Here is a 20412-nt window from a genome sequence, read left to right as displayed (position 1 = left end):
GAAGCAGAGAGTGCTTTAGTTCTGTGTTTGTGCAGGAAGGTGCCTGAAAAAACTGTGGGTCACTATCTGACTCTCTAAGTAGGTAATGGAATTACATGAGGATGACCAAAAACTAGCCCCTGTTTGGCACTCACAGAGCATTCCAGAACCCTAGCAACCTTGGAAAAAACATTGAGTAGCAACCCACACAGTCAAAAAGCAGTAAAAGGCAAAAGACATAGCGAGGGTAGGTAGGCATGATGAGAAGAAATGAAGATTGAATGGGCAACAGAGGCAATCCGTATGGTAAGAAGCAATGGCAATGGTTTAGGCAAGGTAATGAGTTGCAGCAAGGACAAAAAAAAAAGCAGTAGCAATGATTTTTGGCTGCAAAAAGGCTGGTAGACTGCATTACTTCTATCCCACCTGTAATCTGCCTGCTATCACCAACCCATGCATTAAAGGTGTTATTTACTTCTCTGTGAAATTTTAGGAGAAGACATCTTGGCAGCAAAGAATCATATGATCATAGAATGGTTTGGGTTAGAAGGGACCTTTAAGATCATCCAGTTCCAACTTCTCTGCTGCAGGCAGGGACACCTCCCACTAGACCAGGTTGCTCACAGCCCCATCCAGCCTGGCCTTCAATAGCTTCCAGGGAGGGGGCATCCACAACCTCACTGGGCAACCTGTTCCAGTGTCTCACAACCCTCACAGTAAAGAATGCCTTCCAATAATCTAAATCTAAGTTCTTTCAATTTAAAACCATTTCCCCTCATCCTGTCACTACCTACGCTTACAAAAAGTCCCTTCCCAGTTTTCCTGTAGGCCCCCTGCAGGTACTGGAAAGCTGCTATAAGATCTCCTCAGAGCCTTCTCTTCTCCAGGCAAGATCTCCAGCTCTGTCAGCCTGTCCCCGTAGGGGAGGTGCTCCAGCCCTCTGATGTTCTTCACAGAAACATCCTCAGGGCAAATGTCAGCAACAATGCTGAGGTTACTTTCTGGTACTGCAAGGGCAGAGTATTACAAAGATGAGTGGAATCCCACTGCAATATTTTTCAGATTGCTTGTGTTATGTCTTTGTTCCTTTTAGAATTTACCAGACCAACAAGATGTAATGTCTAGGTGGGCAAAGGGAAAGAAAAGCCCAGAACTGCAAAAGGTGCTGCTGGACAGAAAGGTTCACTTGCATGGATCTGCTGAATACTGAACAATTTTCAGTAGCATTACAGAGAAAAACTCTTCTTTCTGTGCTCCTTACAGCACTTCATTACCATTCTGTTCTTCCACACGGGATGGCCCCGGGGGATTCATTCTGCTCCATGATCTTGGTTTACTGCCCACTACCTGCTCTTCCCCTATGTGCCTGGGGAGAATTTCTCTCTGCTGCTGTTCCTCCATGGCAGCCTGCCAACTCCCTGAAGCCCTCTCCTTTCTTGTGACAGCTCTCCACTGGCTGCAGAGTCTCTGCTTGACAAAATTAAATCAACTGGTAAAGATGAGGCATGCCAATCTTTTCTCCATGCCAGCTAATCAATCATTTCCTTTTTTTCTTTTTTTTCTTTTTTTTTTTCCTTTTTTTTTTTTTAAATGACCCAGCTAGCAGCTCAATTCCAGGAATGTAGCCAAAACCCCTCTGATATTATGGCTAGTCAATGATTTTCAGGTCACTGACCTCTACCTTCAGACATGGCAACTTGACAGACTTCAAGTAGCTACACATAAACCACCCCATCTATACTTCATCAGTCACCTCTCCCTGACATAACTGCTAGCTGGATGAATTTTCCTTTGTGGTACTTACTGGGTTACCTGCTGGGCCAGGTTCTCCTGCAGATCCAGGCAATCCATTCTTGCCCTAAGGTGAAAAGAAAAAAGGTTAGTGAAACAAAATATACTATGATCAATAGAAGTATCCACCTGCTGCTATACCAGCAAGGATTTCTTTAACATTTTCCAGCCTTCCCTCTTGGCAGATTACAGAGTGAAGATGTCCTATTTTTTATTAACCCCACAACTTCTGCATCTATGACTGCATGGCTGACCACATCTTTAGATAAAAAGTCAGAGATGAGGACCCAGACCCCCTAATGTGAACAGGAGCAAACTAGCACTCCTTCTCTGTCTCTTCACCCTTATTCTTTTCACATGAATCCTGTACAGATGGAGCTACCTACTATGGCAGCTCCATTAGTCAGTGTTTGACAAACTCCTGGCAACTCCATGATCAACATGAAAACAATCTGCACTGGCCAACAGATACCTCCAGATCACCCCAAACCTACTTATGTTCAAAGAATTCCTGTTTCCAATGACTAAGATAGGTTCTGCAAACCACTTTTCAGATGTGCTCACCATTGCACTGGATTGATGGTATAGACCAGCCTTTTTACTGTTGATATTCAAAATCATACCTTATGTTCTTTAATAAAGAAACAAAGCAGATGAACAACAAAAGAAACTGATACTTTGCCCTTGGCCATACAAAAATCCATGTAGCTCTCCTCTAAAGAAGAATATGTTTTGGAATGGTGATAACTTCCATTTTCTCAAACATGTTTATGCATTTGTGGTGTTGTGAAGGGGCATGACCCATTAGTGAATGATGCTAGCAGTGCAGAAATAACGAGATAAATTATCAGGTAGACAGAGGAGCTTTCCATATGTTCCTACAGTGTAATATATCTCCCTACCCTCCCAGCTACAAGAGATCTGCCATTCCAGCTCCTGGAATTGCTGGCTGAATCAGCACTTTGCCCTGATTACAGAACATGTTGTAGAATGTTTCACTAGCAGATCACTAGCAGAAGGCAAAGAAATCACCCTTATTATAACACATTAAAGATGTGCTCATGTTCAGCACTGAGATATGCATTCAAATTTGGAAAGAATTGAATTTTAAAAGAGAATTGAAAAGCCTATTAAATTAATACAAGTAATTTTTCAGCCATTCCAGGTGATGCTTTCAGAAATGTTAACTAAATTGCCATTTCTCTACTGAAGATTTAATCAAGCTCTACAAGTGTTCAATTAAACAAATGTTTTTTCTCAAAACGATGCTTTTCTTTTTTCTTTTTTTCTTTTTTTTTTTTTTTTTTTTGAATCAGGATAAATTATAGAAGGTATGACAAAAATGAAAAGTATCACAACAGGATCCCAGATATCCCAATATGGTTACCTGCAACTACTATCTGCCTTTGAAAACCACGTGCAGAGGCCATGCGATAAGGAGTGATATTCCAGTGGCAAGTCTGGAATACAAGCACTTCTGGCATTGCAATCTTGGTAGAAATCATTAAACTATCTTTCCCACACAAGTCAGAAACTAGCATTACTTTGTGCTCCATATTAGTCCCCATCAGTTTCCATCAATCTAGTTCTTTGTTTTTCCCAAATTTAGGTAGGATTTCACCAAACAACACTTGGATCTTGCATAGCATTCTTCTTCCATTCTTCTTCTTTCACAGGTCTGGACTGCAGAACATCCCCACTAAATGCAGTGTACCTCCAGAAACTGCTTATCAGGAGAAAAACTCACCGGCTGCCCTCTGAGCCCTCGAGGGCCCTGTGGTCCTATGGGGCCAGTATCACCCTAAAATGAAGAAAAGTAGGAAGTAAAAGTAGTGAGTAGGAAAGATCTGATAGGGAGACAAACAAGCCATCATTTTTAACTTCTCCTATTAAATTAAACTGTTCGTGTATTAAGGAAAAACGAGAAAAGCTTCACTGGCCCCTTCCATTTATGTATGACTAGCTTCTTGAATTTCAAACATTTATCACCCAGTGCAGTCTGATCACAAGCAGAATCATAGAATCATAGAATCATAGAATCACCCGGGTTGGAAGGGACCCCAAGGATCATGTAGTTCCAACCCCCCTGCCTAGCAGGGCCACCAAACATACACATTCAGATCAGGTTGCCCAGGACCCCATCCAACCTGGCCTTAAACACGTCCAAGGACGGGGCATCCACAACCTCCCTGGGCAGCCCGTTCCAGGGCCTAACCACTCTCCTAGTAAAGAACTTCCCCCTAACATCTAACCTAAATCTTCCCTCCTTCAACTTAAAACCATTTCCCCTAGTCCTGCTGTTGTCAGCCCTTTTGAAGAGTTTACTCCCCTCCTGGGTGTAGGTTCCCTTCAGGTACTGATAGGCTGCAGAACCCATTGGCATCATCTGATATTAAAGATGGATTCCTCAGGGACTGGAAGTCCTTCGCTCTCCCTTAAGCAAGCCTTAAGCTGTTCCTACATTCTCTGAGGGGTTCCCCTGGACCTATCTTCCATTTTACTTTGTTGAGTACTATTGACAACACAACAGCTTTTCAGTGATATTAGGGGTGCAAGGGAGAAACCACTTCCCCAGATCCCATGACACTGGCATATCAGCCACTCAGTACATTGCTGAGCAGCTGCTGCAGGATGCTGCTTCAGTTGTGCTCTCCAGAGACTTTGCTGTGTGACTGCATTTGACGCTAATAAGGATCTGTCTGTACCATCTCTCTTTGCTCTGAGCAGCAGCATCTTATTCCACAAGTATGTCATAGATTGTGCTTCAGCTATGCATGCAGTAAGGTTCCACCTTTTGCAGAGCAAGTGGAACGAACCCTGGCCCAGTGGGATCTTCAGAATGAAACACAGTTTGGAGAGCAGTGGCAGAAAACAGGTCTATGGCTGCACAGCACAGCCTGTGATTCAGACAGTATAGCTCTCCCTCCTTTTCCAAAGATATCCCTGATATTTATGTGTCAGAAGCTGAGTGGTGAGGAAAGCCCTCAAATTTGTCGGTACTCTAATGAGCTTCATACAAATCATTTCCTATGCACTGCTGCAATAATTTACCCTTTATTTCAGTTTCTGCAGTTGTTTTTAGGGAGGGGTCATCGTGAATGATTTTTTTTCATTTGTCAGCGAGAAGATGAATGTCTGCCCAAAATAGTACACTTACGTCCTTCCCTGGTGGCCCCTCACGCCCAGCAGGACCTGTCGCACCTGGTTCCCCCTGCAATTCAGCAAAAAAAAAAGAGATATCAGCTCAAGGTCAATGGCAGAACAGTAACACCACTGCAAGTGGTGTGGGGTTTATACTGAGCTCAGTGAGGAATTTCCAAAGACAATAAAACCTTGTGTATCATATGCGACACACAGCTTTTAAAAAGAATTCAAAAGCATCTTCTGATAGTGATGCACAGGGCAGTACAGTGCTTTCCAGCAGGATATTTATTGCTGCTAGTGTAGTAACTAAAACCCACCAACATACACATAGTATAGAAAGTACTGTAATGAAGAAAAGATGAGCAGCTCCAGCACTGGATTGCTCAACTAAGGTACTCCAAGCAAAGTATTTTCCTTCCCCATGGAGAATCAGCATTAAATAAGAAGAGAGAAATTCAGTTTTGTATTCCACTGTCTACATTAAGGAACATTTTGTACTGCATTGCTCAGAAATGAGAACAACTTAGCATGCAGGACTTGAGTTTTGAGCTTCGTTATGAATAGGCAAGTAAGCCAAATGGCTAAAGCCATTTCTGCACTCATTTCTTTATGTTTTGCTCTGAACATATTCTGCACGTCTTAGGCATTTCTGCTGAATTCATTGAATTCACATTCAATAGCTGAAGTAAGGTTCCTCACCCTCTATATCAGTAATTTTACAAGTAGAATGTTGTGTGGAGGCCTCCCGTGAAAATTTCTCATGCAGGTCTTTCTCAAAGGCAGTTTCAGACAACTCAGATCTACCAGTTGCCTCACCTTAATTAGGAGCAGAACTTCAATTCACACCACATTTCTATAAAGGACCATCATGCAGGCAGTGCATGTTGCTTACCCGTGGACCTGGGGGACCTGTATCTCCCCTCTGTCCTTTGAAACCCTGAAAAAGAGAATTAAATAATTGCCCATTACACTAACACTTGAAGCAGTGAGAATGTTCTATCTTGAACATGAACTTAATAACCTTCCCAGAAGTCCTCCTCCTCAGGGTCACTCTCTATCCACTCATTGCCCAGCCTACATTTGTGCTTGGGATTGCCCCAGCCCAGCTGCAGGACCTTGCCCTCGGCATTGCTGAACTTGAGATTCTCATGGGCACCTCTCAAACCTATCAAGGTGCCTCTGAATGGCAACCCATCTCTTCAGCAAGTGCAGGACACCACACAGCTTGGTGTCATCCACAAGCTTACTGGAGGTGTACTCAGTCTTACTGTCTATGTCACCAACAATAGATGTTCACATCATTAAGAGTTATCATCCTCCATCAAAAGCTTCCTAGCTACAGTACAGAAGAGTTACGGGACAGAACCTACCGGTAAGCCTCTGGCACCCTCCTGACCTGGGAGGCCTGGTTCTCCAGGTTTTCCCTGTTGGAAACAAGGCAGAGACATTTCTACATCTGCACCGTCATGAACATACACTTCGAACTTCAAAGATATATACACCTTTGGATTGATGCACCTTCACAATGTTTTTATTTCAGAGGAATAATGCACACAACTACAGCAATACCTGGTCAGCATGTACAAAATTAGTATGTGCACACGGAAACCAGCTGTTTTGTTGGAAGCAGTTGGAAGCATGTTTGTTGCAGCTGTTGTCACAAGCATTTCTCCATTCCCCTAAATGACTGGGGACTTGGCTTTTTACAGAAGGACTAAGTCCCATTTGACAAGGCACAGAAAGAGGCTGGCAATGCCAGACACTGAAAGCACATTCTTTTTCTAAGAAACACAGTGGTAAGGAATTACATTCACTGCCCAATTTATTAACATTTCCTTTTGGCTGACAACTTCATGGCTCAGCTTTTTTTGTTTTTGCCTTCAATAAATGCAAGCATAGACCAAGTGGAGAACATCAAATATAAACCTCTCTAATCCTGGACAACAGAACCATTACAGAGTAACTCAGAAAAGGCTTTCTTTTAAGACACCTCCTCTAAACTTTTTATGCTCCATAATCTTCTACCTTAAAATGCAATCCTTAGATTAAATGTTACAAGAGAATCTTCTTTCTCTGTAATATTTGCAGTACTTGTAAAGATGGAATCACAACGTTTTGGAGTATTTATAGTAGTTGTAAAAGAACCCAGTTTCTTTTCAAGAATTCCAGAGTGAATCTTACAAATTGCTCGAGACAATACAGCCCCTCTGGTGTTAGAAAAAAATATGCCAACAGATTTCCTGCCCCCACTGAGCCCATAGATAAGCAGCTACAAAAGTAATAACTGGATGTGGTCTGTGATTGCCTGTGTGAAGTGCCTTTAAATTACATTACCGGCTCTCCAAGAGATCCTGGCTTGCCATCTTTGCCATCATTCCCAGCAATGCCCTGTTAATGAAACACATAACGAGGTATAACAAGGAGTTTATAGGAGAGATTGGTATACTTGTGTCAATATGAAAACTCAAAATAGCACCTCTGCTTCATTGTGACTGTATTTAATTTTGTCCAATGCTCCAGAAATTCTGCTATTACTATAGTTCAGACATAAACTTTTTCTGTCACATTTCCATAGGGAAACACTTTGTGCTTTTTCCCTATTCAATATGGCAATTCTAAGGGCTTCTTTCTTCTCAGCAAGGTGAGCATGTTAACAGTGTTAAAAGAGGTTTCTAAAGACAACTCTTATAAATCATTATAATACCATTATAATGACATTCACCTAAGCTACTTTACACTGCAAATAACTCTAGCCCTACACCAATAAGGAAAAAAGAAAACAAAACTAAATTTTGTATCAATGCCTCTTCCAGAAGAAAAGTGTTTATGCCCCAGATGCACTTGAGTCAGTGCAAAGGAATCATTTCAGCTATGGATTGAGAGGAAGCTGGTATTCCAGACTATGAATTCTTATTCCCTTACACTGGTGTTATTACATTAGTTCTGTGCTCTGTATGAGAGTATTTATGCAAAAAATAAAAATAATTTAAAAAAATAAAAAGAATTTTAAAAAATGAACAGGCAGATGAGGAACAAGCCTGTTTCAGATAGTTTAACGCTTAGATCTGAAGTGATAAATACAGCACTCATCATGTCCTGGGCCAGGGACATAGCACCAACATTACAGGTATCCCTTTAAAGATCATGCACAGCTTTCAGAGCACTTCAGGAATCTGTTTGGTTCATGTCCACACATGCTTATAAACAGTTCTATGTATTGAAAGAGAAGGAGCTGAACTGCGCTCACGGGAAGTCCAGGAACGCCTGGTGGGCCTTGTGGACCTGGAGGGCCATCTTTACCCTGGAAAGAAAGTAGAAACACCAAGGTTTAGATGAGCTTCTCAGATGCTTCTCATATAAAGATTGAATGCAATGTTTGACATGGCACCACTGTGAGAATCTGGTCTTGCAGCTCATATCATACTGTGTTCAGGTTTTCTTGACTTCATTTCTGCTTAAACTTGAAGGTTTTTACAAAAAAAAAAAAACATACAGTATTATTTATAAGTTGTTACAATTAAAGAATCCACTAAAATCACCAGTATTTTCTTCCTCAGTTTAGTTATATTTAGCACTGAGTGCTTAGCTTCTGTGATGAAGTGTCCATCCAGAAAACAGAAAGTCTGTATTTTATATCTCTTGAATCAGCAGATATGAGAAGTGCCTTGTTGACTGCCCCAAGAGAGAAATATCCTCTTATTCATAGAATCATATAATTGTTTGGAAAGGAACCCTTAAAGGACATCTATTCCAACTCCTCTGCAATGAATAGGGACACCTACAGCTAGATCCCCATCCAGCCTGACCTTGAATGTCTCCAGGGATAGGAGACAGGTCTCACGAAAGCATATGAGGTCCTTCAAATTATTTCAGCCTTAATCATCCGTTTGCAAGGGAAGTTCAGCCAGCTTGTCCATGCAATCTGTGTCCTCTCTGATGGTAGTGCTGACTGATTTCACAGCAGCCACCAGAAAGACAGTTGTTGAGTCCCTTATGATTGAAACAGATGTGCAAAAGGTGTCTTGCTCACCCTGCTCCAGAAATTAATCACAGAATTACAGTCCTAAATCATGATTTTTTTTCCTTTTCACACTTAGGTAAGCATCAATCAGATTCCAATCAGATTATCCTTCTCTCCTACAGATTTCTGATGCATTACCTTAAAATAGAATCTGAATGACCTTGAAACGAAACAGAAGTAGGAAAATTCTTCATCCATTTCTTGAAGTTTGCCCCCATGCAAGTGTTTGCAGTGGTGCCAAGAAGTGGTCCAAAAGTGCGGGACCCAAGCAGTCTGTGCTGTGGCATTCTTCAAAATGTTGCTGGTTTTGTTTTGACAGTCCTCAGGCACAATTCAAGTGTTACCCTGGGTCATGCACCAGCCTAACAAGCCATTATGCCACAGAGGCTAAAAGATGTTAATAGCAAAGATGGACACATGAGACGTATAACTACCTCCTTAGACGGTAAGCAAGGATGCACTGAAGAAGTTCCATGTACTGGATATTTCATTCTGGCTAGTTTGGAGCAACAGGAACAGAGTAATCTGTTGTTATTTGTGTGGGTCCTACTTGCAGGTATAGAGTTGTTTCAGAATGGACAATGTGGGAAGCTTTCAAAAGACATTATTTCAGTTCCAGCTCAGCTTTATTCATAGAGAAAAAGCTAGGTTAAGCTAGTGTTGAAACACATAGCCGAGAGCTTACCATGTCTCCTGGATTTCCTGCTGGTCCTATTGGTCCTGGTGCCCCATCCGGTCCCTAAACAAAACAAAGCAGAAATAACATGGATAATTAACACATTTTGTACATTTGTCAGTGTTCCCTACCACCCTAGAACCACAGGTCCATGCAGACAGAGGAAAAAGGCACATCAGGAAAAAGAATCTACTGGAACACTGCAACTTGCTCTCCTTTGACAAGATCAGTTTTATTTTTCACATTTCAGTTGACTCCATTCACACTCTCTTCGTGACTCCCATGAGGATGTCATGGGACAGCTTTAAGAATTTTATTCTTACCAAAATAGACCTACGGCTGTGGCAGTAAATGTTCCCATATTATCAGTTTCTCCTAAAAATATGCTTCTTAAAATGAACTTGCAGAAGTGCAAACGACCCACAAAAAGGTCCTCATGTGTTATCCTGGTGGCTAAGCATTCAGCGGCCTCTTGGCATCACTACTATCTGAAAGCAGAATCTTAACATGGTCTTTAATTTTAACATGGTCTTTTTTTTTTCCAGTACCTCCTGTCCTTCAGGAGTTACAATGTAAACTCAGCTTTAAAGGGACTATGCTGATTCCCATAAGAGACAAATGCTGAAAACCCTTATCACAGCAGTCAGATTGCTCTGCAAGCAGCAGTGTAAGTAGTAATGACTATAGGCAAAGACAGAAGGTTTGGAAAGAAAAGCACTTTGCTCAGGAAAAGTCCCTGCTCCTGGAGACTGCAAGTGGTGATATCACAAGCAGGAGAGCCAAGTTATTTCAGCCTTGCTTCTGCAATGTCACTCCAGTATTATGACTTTATATATGCAAAGAAGCATAACTGTATTTGTGCAGAGTGCAGAACAAGAAATAAGAATTGTGACACAGCAGGACACGAGTAAAAGGTCTCTTAATCCAAAAGCAATCTGGAGGATACAAAAATTGGAGAAAAATTCACTATCATATTACTGTGTAAAACTGAAAACCAAAATCACTTATAGATCTGCCGGTTCCAGGCCGAGAGCTTATTCTGCCTATAAGTAAACACCTATACATGAACTCCTAAGTAGTCTCTGTGGAAGAGTTTTCATGATCATTGCCTTGTATAAAGAGAGGGACTGAAGCTTAGCATCAATTTACAGAGTGAGATGAAGCAATCAGTGAAAAGTGGCTGATGTATTAAATAGCAATTATAATGAGCAGAGAAATCTATGACACTCAAGGGACCATTAGGAACCCACTGGAAAAGGAAAATGCAGTGTGCAGGCAGGTGAGAATGGCCCTTTCTGTGGATACTGTTATTAGTAAGGAAAATATAAGACCATCTGCTTTGCAACAGAGGAACTTACAGGTGGGCCAGGGTTTCCAGGAGCCCCTGCAAAGCCAGGCATTCCAGGGTGTCCCTGCGAAACAAAACGAGAGACTTCTTACATTATTCATATTTCTACTTGTATGTAGGTTAATTGATCATTGGGTACTGTGAGGTAACATCAAAATACGACAATACACAGAGTGCTGGTTATAAGGAAATAATGGACTGCAGCTTTTTAAATCAAAGTGTTGGTTTTCAAAGTATGCACTTCAGTAATGAATACAGTTAGATTTAGGGTGTACTTTCTGTAATATGTATTTCACGGAATGTTAATAGGAGCTGAGAACAAATATTGTGGAAGAAGACCAGGCTGGAAATGAATGTCGTTTAAAATATCCTATAATTTACTTTGAAGACTGAATTTGCACCTTAAACTACTGACTCAGCCCTTGTCAAAAATAAGTGCAAACACTTTCTACAATTTAGACTATTTTCTTTCCTGTGGCACATCCTATAAAAGTCCATCACTTCTAGGATTAATAGCAAAACTGGCCTTTTCAGTCCAGAGGTGTTTAGTCTCCTGGACCTCATGTAGATATTAGCTGAGGAAGTGAACAGAAGTTGGGTACTGCAGAGAACTGAATGTATTGAATGAAGATGTGAGGAAAAAATCATCTTAGAATCCAGCAACACAACACAGGGAAGATTTGAGTTGGAGACTGGAATGGAATCCTGAGGAGGACTTCTATGGTCCCACTCTTAATAAAGTAAAGGTTTAGCAGTGATGGACAAATTTCATCTTTCTTGTCTTTTTTTCAAGTAGTTGTATTTTTCAGCATTAGAGCAACTGTTGAAGAAGGAATCACAAACAAAGCACTATTGGAAAGCATAGTTAATTTTTACCTGTTCGCCTTTTTCTCCTGCATCCCCAGTTATTCCACGGTCTCCTTTAGCACCCTTGATAATGAGAAAAAAAAAGTCACTGAAAGTCACTTAGATTCAGTATTTTATTAGCTTTTTGACTTATTTCATAAAGCACTTGGTCATCTGAGCATAAAATAAAGAAATAAGAACTGAACCCTGCTTCTGCTCCTATTAAATTCTGCCTGTGATTTTCCCTGTCAATGCAGGAGCTAGCAATATATGGGAAAATGGTCTTTGAACAGACTCAGGATGGCCTTTTACTTATATATATATATATATATATAATTTCATTTTCTTGGCTTAGGGACACAAAGAGGACATAAACATCCTTAAAAATAAAAAGGCTGCTAGGCAATGTACTAAATGGGATTCTGGTAAGGAATCATTCGGCCCACTAAAGGCATCTACAGCATCAGGTACTAATCTTTTTTGCCTTCAGGGCCAACAATGTCAAAACCAGCATTTCTAAGGTGCAGTCAGAAAATTAATGCCCAGAATGTGCCCTCCAATTTCCCTGTGTCTCTGACAACAGAGCAGAAGCAACTAACTCAGAAGTAGATGTCTGTATTATCAGTGCTTGCAGTTGCTTACAGGCAAGATGAATTTCACACAGCAAAAAAACCTGAGATGCTGGGTATACGAATTATGACATGAATGACACAGAGGACACTAATGAATTGCAGGCCATTGAAATGATTCTCTGGTTCATTACATGAGAGCAAGGAGCCAAGTAGGGAAGGGAGAGTTATACACATTCGCATGGTGCTGGTAGAGACAACATACTGCACTTTCAAAACTGCAGAGCTCTCTAGATTTTTCATCATGAGGAGCCTCCTCAAATATCTGGAAAGGAGTCACAGTGACAGCCTTTGTCTTTGTTTCTTCTTTCACAATATTTGCTCTTAACAATTGCAAACGCTATGAGTTTGCCAGTTCACGGAGTGCAAGCCAGATTATTTATCAATTATTTGATTTTATATTATGCACATGTACAGTCTAAGTCTTGTTGTTTGATAGATCATCATCATAGAATCATAGAATGGCCTGGGTTAAAAAGGACCGCAATGATCATCTAGTTTCAACCCCCTGCTATGTGCAGGGTTGCGAACCACCAGACCAGGCTGCCCAGAGCCACATCCGGCCTGGCCTTGAATGCCCCCAGGGATGGGCACCTACAACCTCCTTGGACAGGTTTCAACTAAACAGGTTTAGAAGTTGTTGTGAAGAGCCTTTGCAGTGAGAGTTGGGGTTGCTCAGCCTGGAGAAGGCTACAGAGAGACCTTATAGCAGCCTTCCAGCAGCTGAAGGGGGCCTACAGTAAAGTTGGAGAGGGATTCCTTATCAAGGTGTATACTGTATACTGATAAGAGAAAGAGTAGTGGCCTTAAACTAAAAGAGATTAGATTTAGATTAGCTATAAGGAAGAAATTACTCACTATGAGGATGGTGAGGCTCTAGAAGAGGTTGTCCAGAGAAGCTGTGGTTACCCCATCCCTCGAGGTATCCAAGGCCAGGCTGGATGGGGTCCTGGGCAACCTAACCCAGTGGAAGGTGTCCTTGCCCACAGTAAGATGTTGGAACTAGATAATCTTGGGGTCCCTTCCAATGCAAACCATTCTATTCAGTCTTGCTACCCAGATCTCCACTTTTGCATAGCATTAAAAAAAGCAGCATATGAGAGTCCCAGACTACCTGGGTTTTCCACTGCTTATTGTCTTTATGGATGCTAATTCCTCTGAAAATTTAATCTTGGGAGGCACTCTCATTTTGATTGGCCTTAATACTTGCTTTTGAGACTCTGCTGCTCACCTTCAGCACACTTTAATTTGCAAGATTTAAAATTAATTTATGAATCAGTATTAGTTTGTCCTACACTAATAAGTGCAAATACAAAGATGTTAAAATAGTAGAAGTTGTTTTAGACAGTAGGTCAGGATGCAGGTAAGTATGTAGAAAACCTGTGGCCTTCATTTCTTCTCTCTCTTCCTTCATTGATTTGTTTTGATTTATTTCACATTAGGTAGTTTTAAAAGTTTTGACTGACCAGGCACTGGCACTGTGAACAGAATGCTGACAGAGATATTTGTGGGAAATGCTCAAAATGTGATATTATTGGAATCCTTCAGACATCGTGCTTGATATTGGCCTACATCCCTAAATCATGATACAGAAAGATGCATCTGAACCAAGTCGTTCTTTTTACAGTGTATTTCAGGGAGCATTCAGGATCTATGGATCTGCAAATATTGCAAATGGTGCATTTGAAGGCCACACTTTAATTTAAAGGGATTCCAACATGTGGGATATAGAAAGGAGAGAATCAATGCAGGAAGAGGGTTACTTGCTGAAGCTTTAATTGCTTCCTCACCTGATTTGGACTGACAGTTGATTCTAATTTCCATGTCTCTCCTCAAAATATTAGTGAAATGAAATTCTTTATCAAGAATCAAACACTTTACATTTTGTTTTGTTTCATTTCTGTTTGTTTTTGTGAACAGAGGAATGATAGAAGACTGTATTTAAATGGAACACTGTTCACATAGCTGTGCAGTTCTGTGCACCGTGGTACTCCACTGAAATGCCAGCGCAGGGCCCACCAATAAGTCAGTTCTGCTCCTTAATATAGAGATGGGTCCTATCAAGAGCTTGTGTCAACAGTGCTCGAACTAATCACAGATAATTTCTGCTTAGAACACTAAAGATCAACAAACCTTTTGTCCATCCAGTCCAGGTGGGCCTGCAGGACCTCTGGGACCAGCATTTCCCTGCAATTCAGAAGAGGTAGAGGTAAATACTAGTTTCTTACATTTCAAGAAGGCAGAGCCTGTCATCCTCAGTGCTGGAGCCAAGGTGGTCAGGCCACTTTTATGCTCAGCACTGCAGATTGAACTGTTCTCCAGCACCTACTGTACTATACAGATCTTTTTGCATATGGCATTGAAAAGTTCATCAGCACATTATGTATGCCACTTGGTTAACCTACAATAATGCCTAACACTGTAGTTGGCTCTTTTACAAACAAGCTAACCCTCAGGAAATCTTTGTGGTTATACATATCAGCCTTGGCCACTGCTGGAAACACATAATCTCAAGGGGAAGCCACAACCAGAGTGCCAACAAGGATTAATTACAAAGGAATTTCCCATGTGAAAAACTCTGAAAACCATCATGCCAAAACCTATATGGTACAATGTGGTCAAGATCTTGATTAATTAGAATAACATTCTCTGTGCGACTTTTTACAGGAGTGGCTGGTTTCCTGAAGAAGTAAAGTTTTGATTTTCTTCTTCCGAATTCCTCTTTGCAGCTCAAATGAGATGCATCAAAGCTCACTATAGACAGATGGGTCAAATTCACAGTTACACCATACATCTTTTCACTCACTTATTTCCACTTAGTAGAAATGTAGAGATCTACTAGCATGACTGATGGAGGAAAACTGAAACAGGGAACATTAAATAAGATTTTCTAGGGTTGTGAAATAATACAGGATCTCTGGATGGTAGAGGGCCATCACTTTTATTCTCACTCTTTCCTGACAGATAATTGAAAAGGTTAAGGGATTAATTTCAGCACATGTCATTTATTAAAACCCCTTAACCTCCATTCTTTATTTCAAGTCCTCTGCAAAATCTGTGTCTCTTAAACAATAGCTACTCCTAAAACTTCCCTTAGGCATCCTTGTAGTCAGCAAAAAATCCACGTAATGATCATGTCTCAATCAGCAATGTACTCCACTCACTCCTCAGTCACTGTTCTCTACTTTCCTTTCACATACCACTGCTATTTCTCCTTCTGAACAATGAACATGACTGAAAAACAGCTTCTGGGTTATTTGGTTTCTCCTACAGAGTAGATGATGGACAAGAACGGGTGGATAGGTTCTGTTTTTTTCTATCCCTTCAGTGGCAGTAAGGGCTATTGAGAAGTCCAGGAAAACCCATCTCATAAATACGTGGCTGATAGGCTGGTGCAATCACATGAGTTTTTGGGTTTTTTGACCATGGAGTGGCTTACCAGGTCCCTGTCCTGATGGCTACAGATGGGTCTCACCAGTCTTAAAGGGAGAAACAGATACTAGGCCAGGAGATGGCAGAGCTCATTGAGATGGTTTTAAACTAGATGTGAAATAGGAAGGGAATAAAATAAGGCTCACTAAAGATGAGTCTAGGGGAATGACAGGATGACAGGATTGGGAGTGAGGCAAATGTCTCAGCTGAAGTGCATCAACACCAATGGACACACCATGGACAACAAACAGGAGGAGCTCTCAGCTGCTGCATGGCAGGCAAACTATGACTTAGTTGTCATTACTGAAACATGGTGGGATTGGTCCCACAACTGGAATGTCTCAATGGAGGGCTATAAGCTCTTCAGAATGAAAAGGCAAGAAAGGAGATTTGGTGGCATGGCTTCCTATGTTAGAGACTGCTTTGATTTGTTGAGCTTGTGGCTCACTATGATAAGGTTAAGTCTATGTGGATAGGGATTAGGAGGAAGGGTCAGTAGGGCTGACATCCTGGTGGAGGGTCTGTTATAGACTGCCTAGCTAAGATGAAGAGATGGATGAGTTATTCTACGAGCAGCTGGCAGAAGCTGTGTGATCACCAGCCCTTGTTCTCATGGGGGACTTCAACTTCCCTGAAATATGCTGGAAATTTAATACAGAGCAGAAAAAGCAGTAGGAGGTTTCTAGAATGTGTGGGAGATAACTTCCTGATGCAAATGGGAAGAGAGCCTACCAGGGGAAGTGCCCTGCTAGACCTGCTGTTCAGAAACAGAGAACTGCTTGGACTTCTGGAGAGGAGACTTTGAACTATTCAGGACACTGGTACAGAGGGTCCCTTGGGAGTCTGTCCTGAAAGGTAAAGGGCTCCAGGAAAGCTGGTCACTGTATTCAACTCTGGTGAGGCCACACCTTGTGTACTGTGTTCAGTTTTTGGCTGCTCACTACAAGGAAGACATTAAGGCTTTGGGCATGCCCAGTGAAGAGCAGTGAAGTTTGCAAGGGGTCTGGAGCACAAGTCTTATGAGAGTGGCTGAGGGAACTGGGATTGTTAAGTCTGGAGAAAAGAAGGCTCAGAAGAGACCTTATGGCTCTCTGAAGCAGCTGAGGTCCAGTCCATTGATTTCAAAGACAGCTATAAAAGATTCAGTTCATTGTAACTGAAAAAAAATAAAAATCAACCATGCAAAAATATTGTTAGGGGAAAAAAAAATGGGTAAAGCATATCCAAGGGATATAGTTAAAGCAAACCCAAGGGATGACCACTTCCTTAGCTCTCTTACCATTTTCCCATCCTGACCGTCTCTACCTGGTGGTCCTCGGAGACCTTTGTCACCTTTGAAACCTGGGATGCCTGGCAGTCCTGGTGGGCCAGGCGGGCATTCAGTGCACACATCCTAGGAGAGAACATTAAGAAGTAAGTTAGCAACAGACTGAAGGTATCTAGTAGAGCTTGCAGATGCTGAGTATGAATGCAGCAGTGGGGAGCTAGCATAACCTGTAGGCCATTGCACTTTGACCACATCAAGGAGGAGCTGGGTTATGCTGACGTACAGTGAAGTGAGGTTAGTGTAAAGGAGAGAGAGGACCAGTTGCTGAGCTTCCATAGGATCCCTTGGAGTGTTTTGGACAGCTCTTAACTGATCTTAACAATCAAGAAACTGAGGAAACAAGATCAAATAGCCACAAAGCAACATTATCAAGAAAAGCTTTGTTTGTAATCTACAAGACTACTTGAAGAATACTCCATCTGTATCAGTCAAAAAGTTGCTGAGTTACTGCTAAGAGGGCATACTGATATGGAAAACTGCATTGCTGCAGCACAGAACCAGAAAGGCTGAAAGACAACATAGGCCAAACAATGGGACACCAGGTCAGCTTGGTACAACTCCCAGCTCAGCCAATGATCCATTGTGAAATTGCAGGGTAAAATGTCTTTCTGAACCTCAGTTCCTCCATTTATATTTTCCTACTGAAAATGTAAAAGCTTGAGAGATATACAGAACAACCGAGCCTTAGTTGCATCTGGAGTCTGAAGGTGATGCTATATGTAAAGCTGGGCCAGGTACAGAGTGAAAAACATAAAGAATATGCTGTGTGTGTGCAACTGTAACATAATAGAAGTTTAAAAAAAAAAAAAAAAAAAAAAAGAACATCAAAATGACATTCCATACCCAAGAAACAGAGAACAGAGAAACAGTCTGTTGCTACTCTCCTGATCAGAAATACCAAACAATGCAATATAGTGAATTCTCTGGAAAAAAATACTGTGTTGCCTGAGAAAAACAGCTCTTCAATGAAGTCATTTCAAAGCAGCAATCTTGAAAGGGTCATTTTGTTAACGTGGTTAGTAAAAAAAGTAATTTTTTAGTTTCTTCTAATCAATAAGGAAGGATTTCATTCCATGTCTCAAACCTGCTAAAAAATCTCCCAACTCAGCCCACGTAAATCTTTAAAGATTTTGCAATCAGCACCTCTCAAACAGAGACTCGTTTTCCAGACAACTGTCTACATGGAGAGTAAAAGCAGACAGACAGATCACCATGTTTGAAACATGGGTGCACATGGGCTTAATTACCTGCATCCTTTTAGATGCATTATGCAAACTGAATTTGCACCCACAGTAAGAAGTGTGGTCACTTGCAGGTATGTGTGAAAGATCAGCCATTTGATTAAAGTGGTTTCCATTTTCTGCTTTAGGTAATACAACTTCACAATAGTTATTCCTGCTTGGAAATGAAAGCCTCCCAAAGGGATAAAAAGAAGTCTCAGAGTTTTTACAACTTAACCCACGTTACAAAGATCTTTGTAGACCATATCATTAGTGTGGGCTGCTGGAGAGCACTGAGTTTTGATCTCCAGCACATCCTTGTGTGTCCCAACAGCTGTGTCAGTAGGAGACCTGCAAATTCCAAGTTCTGCTGGAGTAATTTAAGGCATCTTTTGCACTTCCAGCTCTGACACTTTCCCATCGCATGGTGTTAGTTAGGTTTCAATCAAACATTCAGATAAACTCCCACCGTCCTCAGAAGCTGATTACCTTCACTAAGAGATTTATGTCCTCTGGAGAGAGCAGGGGTGAGGTACCCTGTGGAGTGAAAAATTCAGGCAACGTTAAAAGGTGTAAATGTAAGAAATCTTCCTGAACATATCTGTGGCCTGGTATAAGTTTCTCTTTGGGCTAAAAACATTCCAGTTCTCTTACATTACCAATGAACATCATATCTGAGACCTCTGTGTATTTTTGATCATGGACTTGCTCATAGCACACTATAGTATATATATATAATTTGCCTTTACAGTTTTGGCTTTTTTTTTTTGCGTGCAGAACATTCAGTTATTTTCATACTGTTCCAAACCATCGTAGGTGTTTTTATTGCATTTTTTTAATAGTTCCTAGGTTTTGTTTGTTTGTTTGTTTTTGTTTTTTCCTGGGAAGAGCAGCAGAGAAAAAACTCTGAACCGTCCTCGAGACAACTTGTACTGGAGGAAAATAAATGAGATAGAAGGGAACAGAACAGCAGGACAAAAACTTCTGTGGGATGCAGCATGGAAGAAAAGTTACATACTGGTTTTCCAGGAGGTCCTCTTTCCCCTGGATTTCCAGGTAGACCCTATAAATATAGAAAAGGAAAATTCTATGAGATTATGATATGCTAACCCTCTGGTTGCTCCCACATTCTGCTGATTGCTTTGGACTGACAAATGTTTCTGCTGAGCACTACTGCTCTCTGCATGTGGCACACAGTCAACTCCTCCATGTACAAATTTAGAAGTTGTACTTCTCTGTTTTTTTGCTGTTTCTTAATCACTTCTTCTCATTCCTTCCTAAATCTCTCTTATCTACATTATGACCCAGTGAAATTCGTCTGAGTCACACAACTGAAATTGCTCTGGCATGTCTCCTGGTCCCAGGAAACAGTATGACTGCGGAAGTGTGAAGGATGAAGCTTTAAATTCCTGAAGACACCTGTAAAATGAAAAATCATGGCCTCTCTTTGCATTAGTATTGCAAACAAATTCTTGCACCAGAAATAGCAAGTAAACTTTTTTCTTTTTTTTTCTTTTTTGATGTGAAAAAAAGTATTTGTGTCACCTTTCATGAGATGATAATAAGGAAATGAGAAGCATTCTTGGAATTTAAGTTGCAGGAAACTATGGCTGGGAAAAGGGAACCCTAATGGGCATCTCTTGCCTGTTATTAGCAAGTTATTAATCTGTTAACAAACAAACAATTTGTTTTGAATCTTCGCATTAAGTAATGCTTACATGGGGAACTGAGTTTCTTAAGCAGAACAGATGGTCATCACTCAGACAGTGAGGGAAATCTTCAGTGGCATTTTCAGTTGGACTGAGATTTCCAAAACCCCTCTCTAATTTCTCTATCAAGCTAGCCTGTTGCCCTATGTAATTAGGCCTGCATATGTGTGATCCATTGTTATTGATCGTCTTAAACTGCATACAAAAGACTGACCTACACAACCACATTTGCACATGCAGAACAGTTTCTACTTATTATTTAGAAGTATCTTGTGCTCAGTTCGGCTGCT

The 20412-nt window shown here is 41.1% G+C and overlaps 1 protein-coding gene across 3 annotated transcripts in view; it reads right to left on the bottom strand.

Annotated features, from left to right (window-relative positions):
• Window positions 1-20412, bottom strand: part of COL22A1 (collagen type XXII alpha 1 chain) — a 226658-nt gene that overhangs the window by 14305 nt on the left and 191941 nt on the right. For all 3 annotated transcript variants that reach the window (XM_048938956.1, XM_048938958.1, XM_048938957.1), the window contains 14 exons: window positions 19432-19476; window positions 18903-18950; window positions 17146-17259; window positions 14568-14621; window positions 11836-11889; window positions 10970-11023; window positions 9621-9674; window positions 8162-8215; window positions 7249-7302; window positions 6285-6338; window positions 5807-5851; window positions 4928-4981; window positions 3518-3571; window positions 1784-1837 (listed from right to left, as the gene is read on the bottom strand). In XM_048938956.1, coding sequence (XP_048794913.1) covers window positions 1784-1837; window positions 3518-3571; window positions 4928-4981; window positions 5807-5851; window positions 6285-6338; window positions 7249-7302; window positions 8162-8215; window positions 9621-9674; window positions 10970-11023; window positions 11836-11889; window positions 14568-14621; window positions 17146-17259; window positions 18903-18950; window positions 19432-19476 — 792 coding nt within the window. The remainder of the gene's footprint in view (window positions 1-1783; window positions 1838-3517; window positions 3572-4927; window positions 4982-5806; window positions 5852-6284; window positions 6339-7248; window positions 7303-8161; window positions 8216-9620; window positions 9675-10969; window positions 11024-11835; window positions 11890-14567; window positions 14622-17145; window positions 17260-18902; window positions 18951-19431; window positions 19477-20412) is intronic.

This window comes from Lagopus muta, chromosome 3 (genome assembly GCF_023343835.1).
Source record: "Lagopus muta isolate bLagMut1 chromosome 3, bLagMut1 primary, whole genome shotgun sequence".
Lineage (NCBI taxonomy): Eukaryota > Metazoa > Chordata > Aves > Galliformes > Phasianidae > Lagopus > Lagopus muta.
This window is presented reverse-complemented; position numbering and strand designations above follow the sequence as displayed.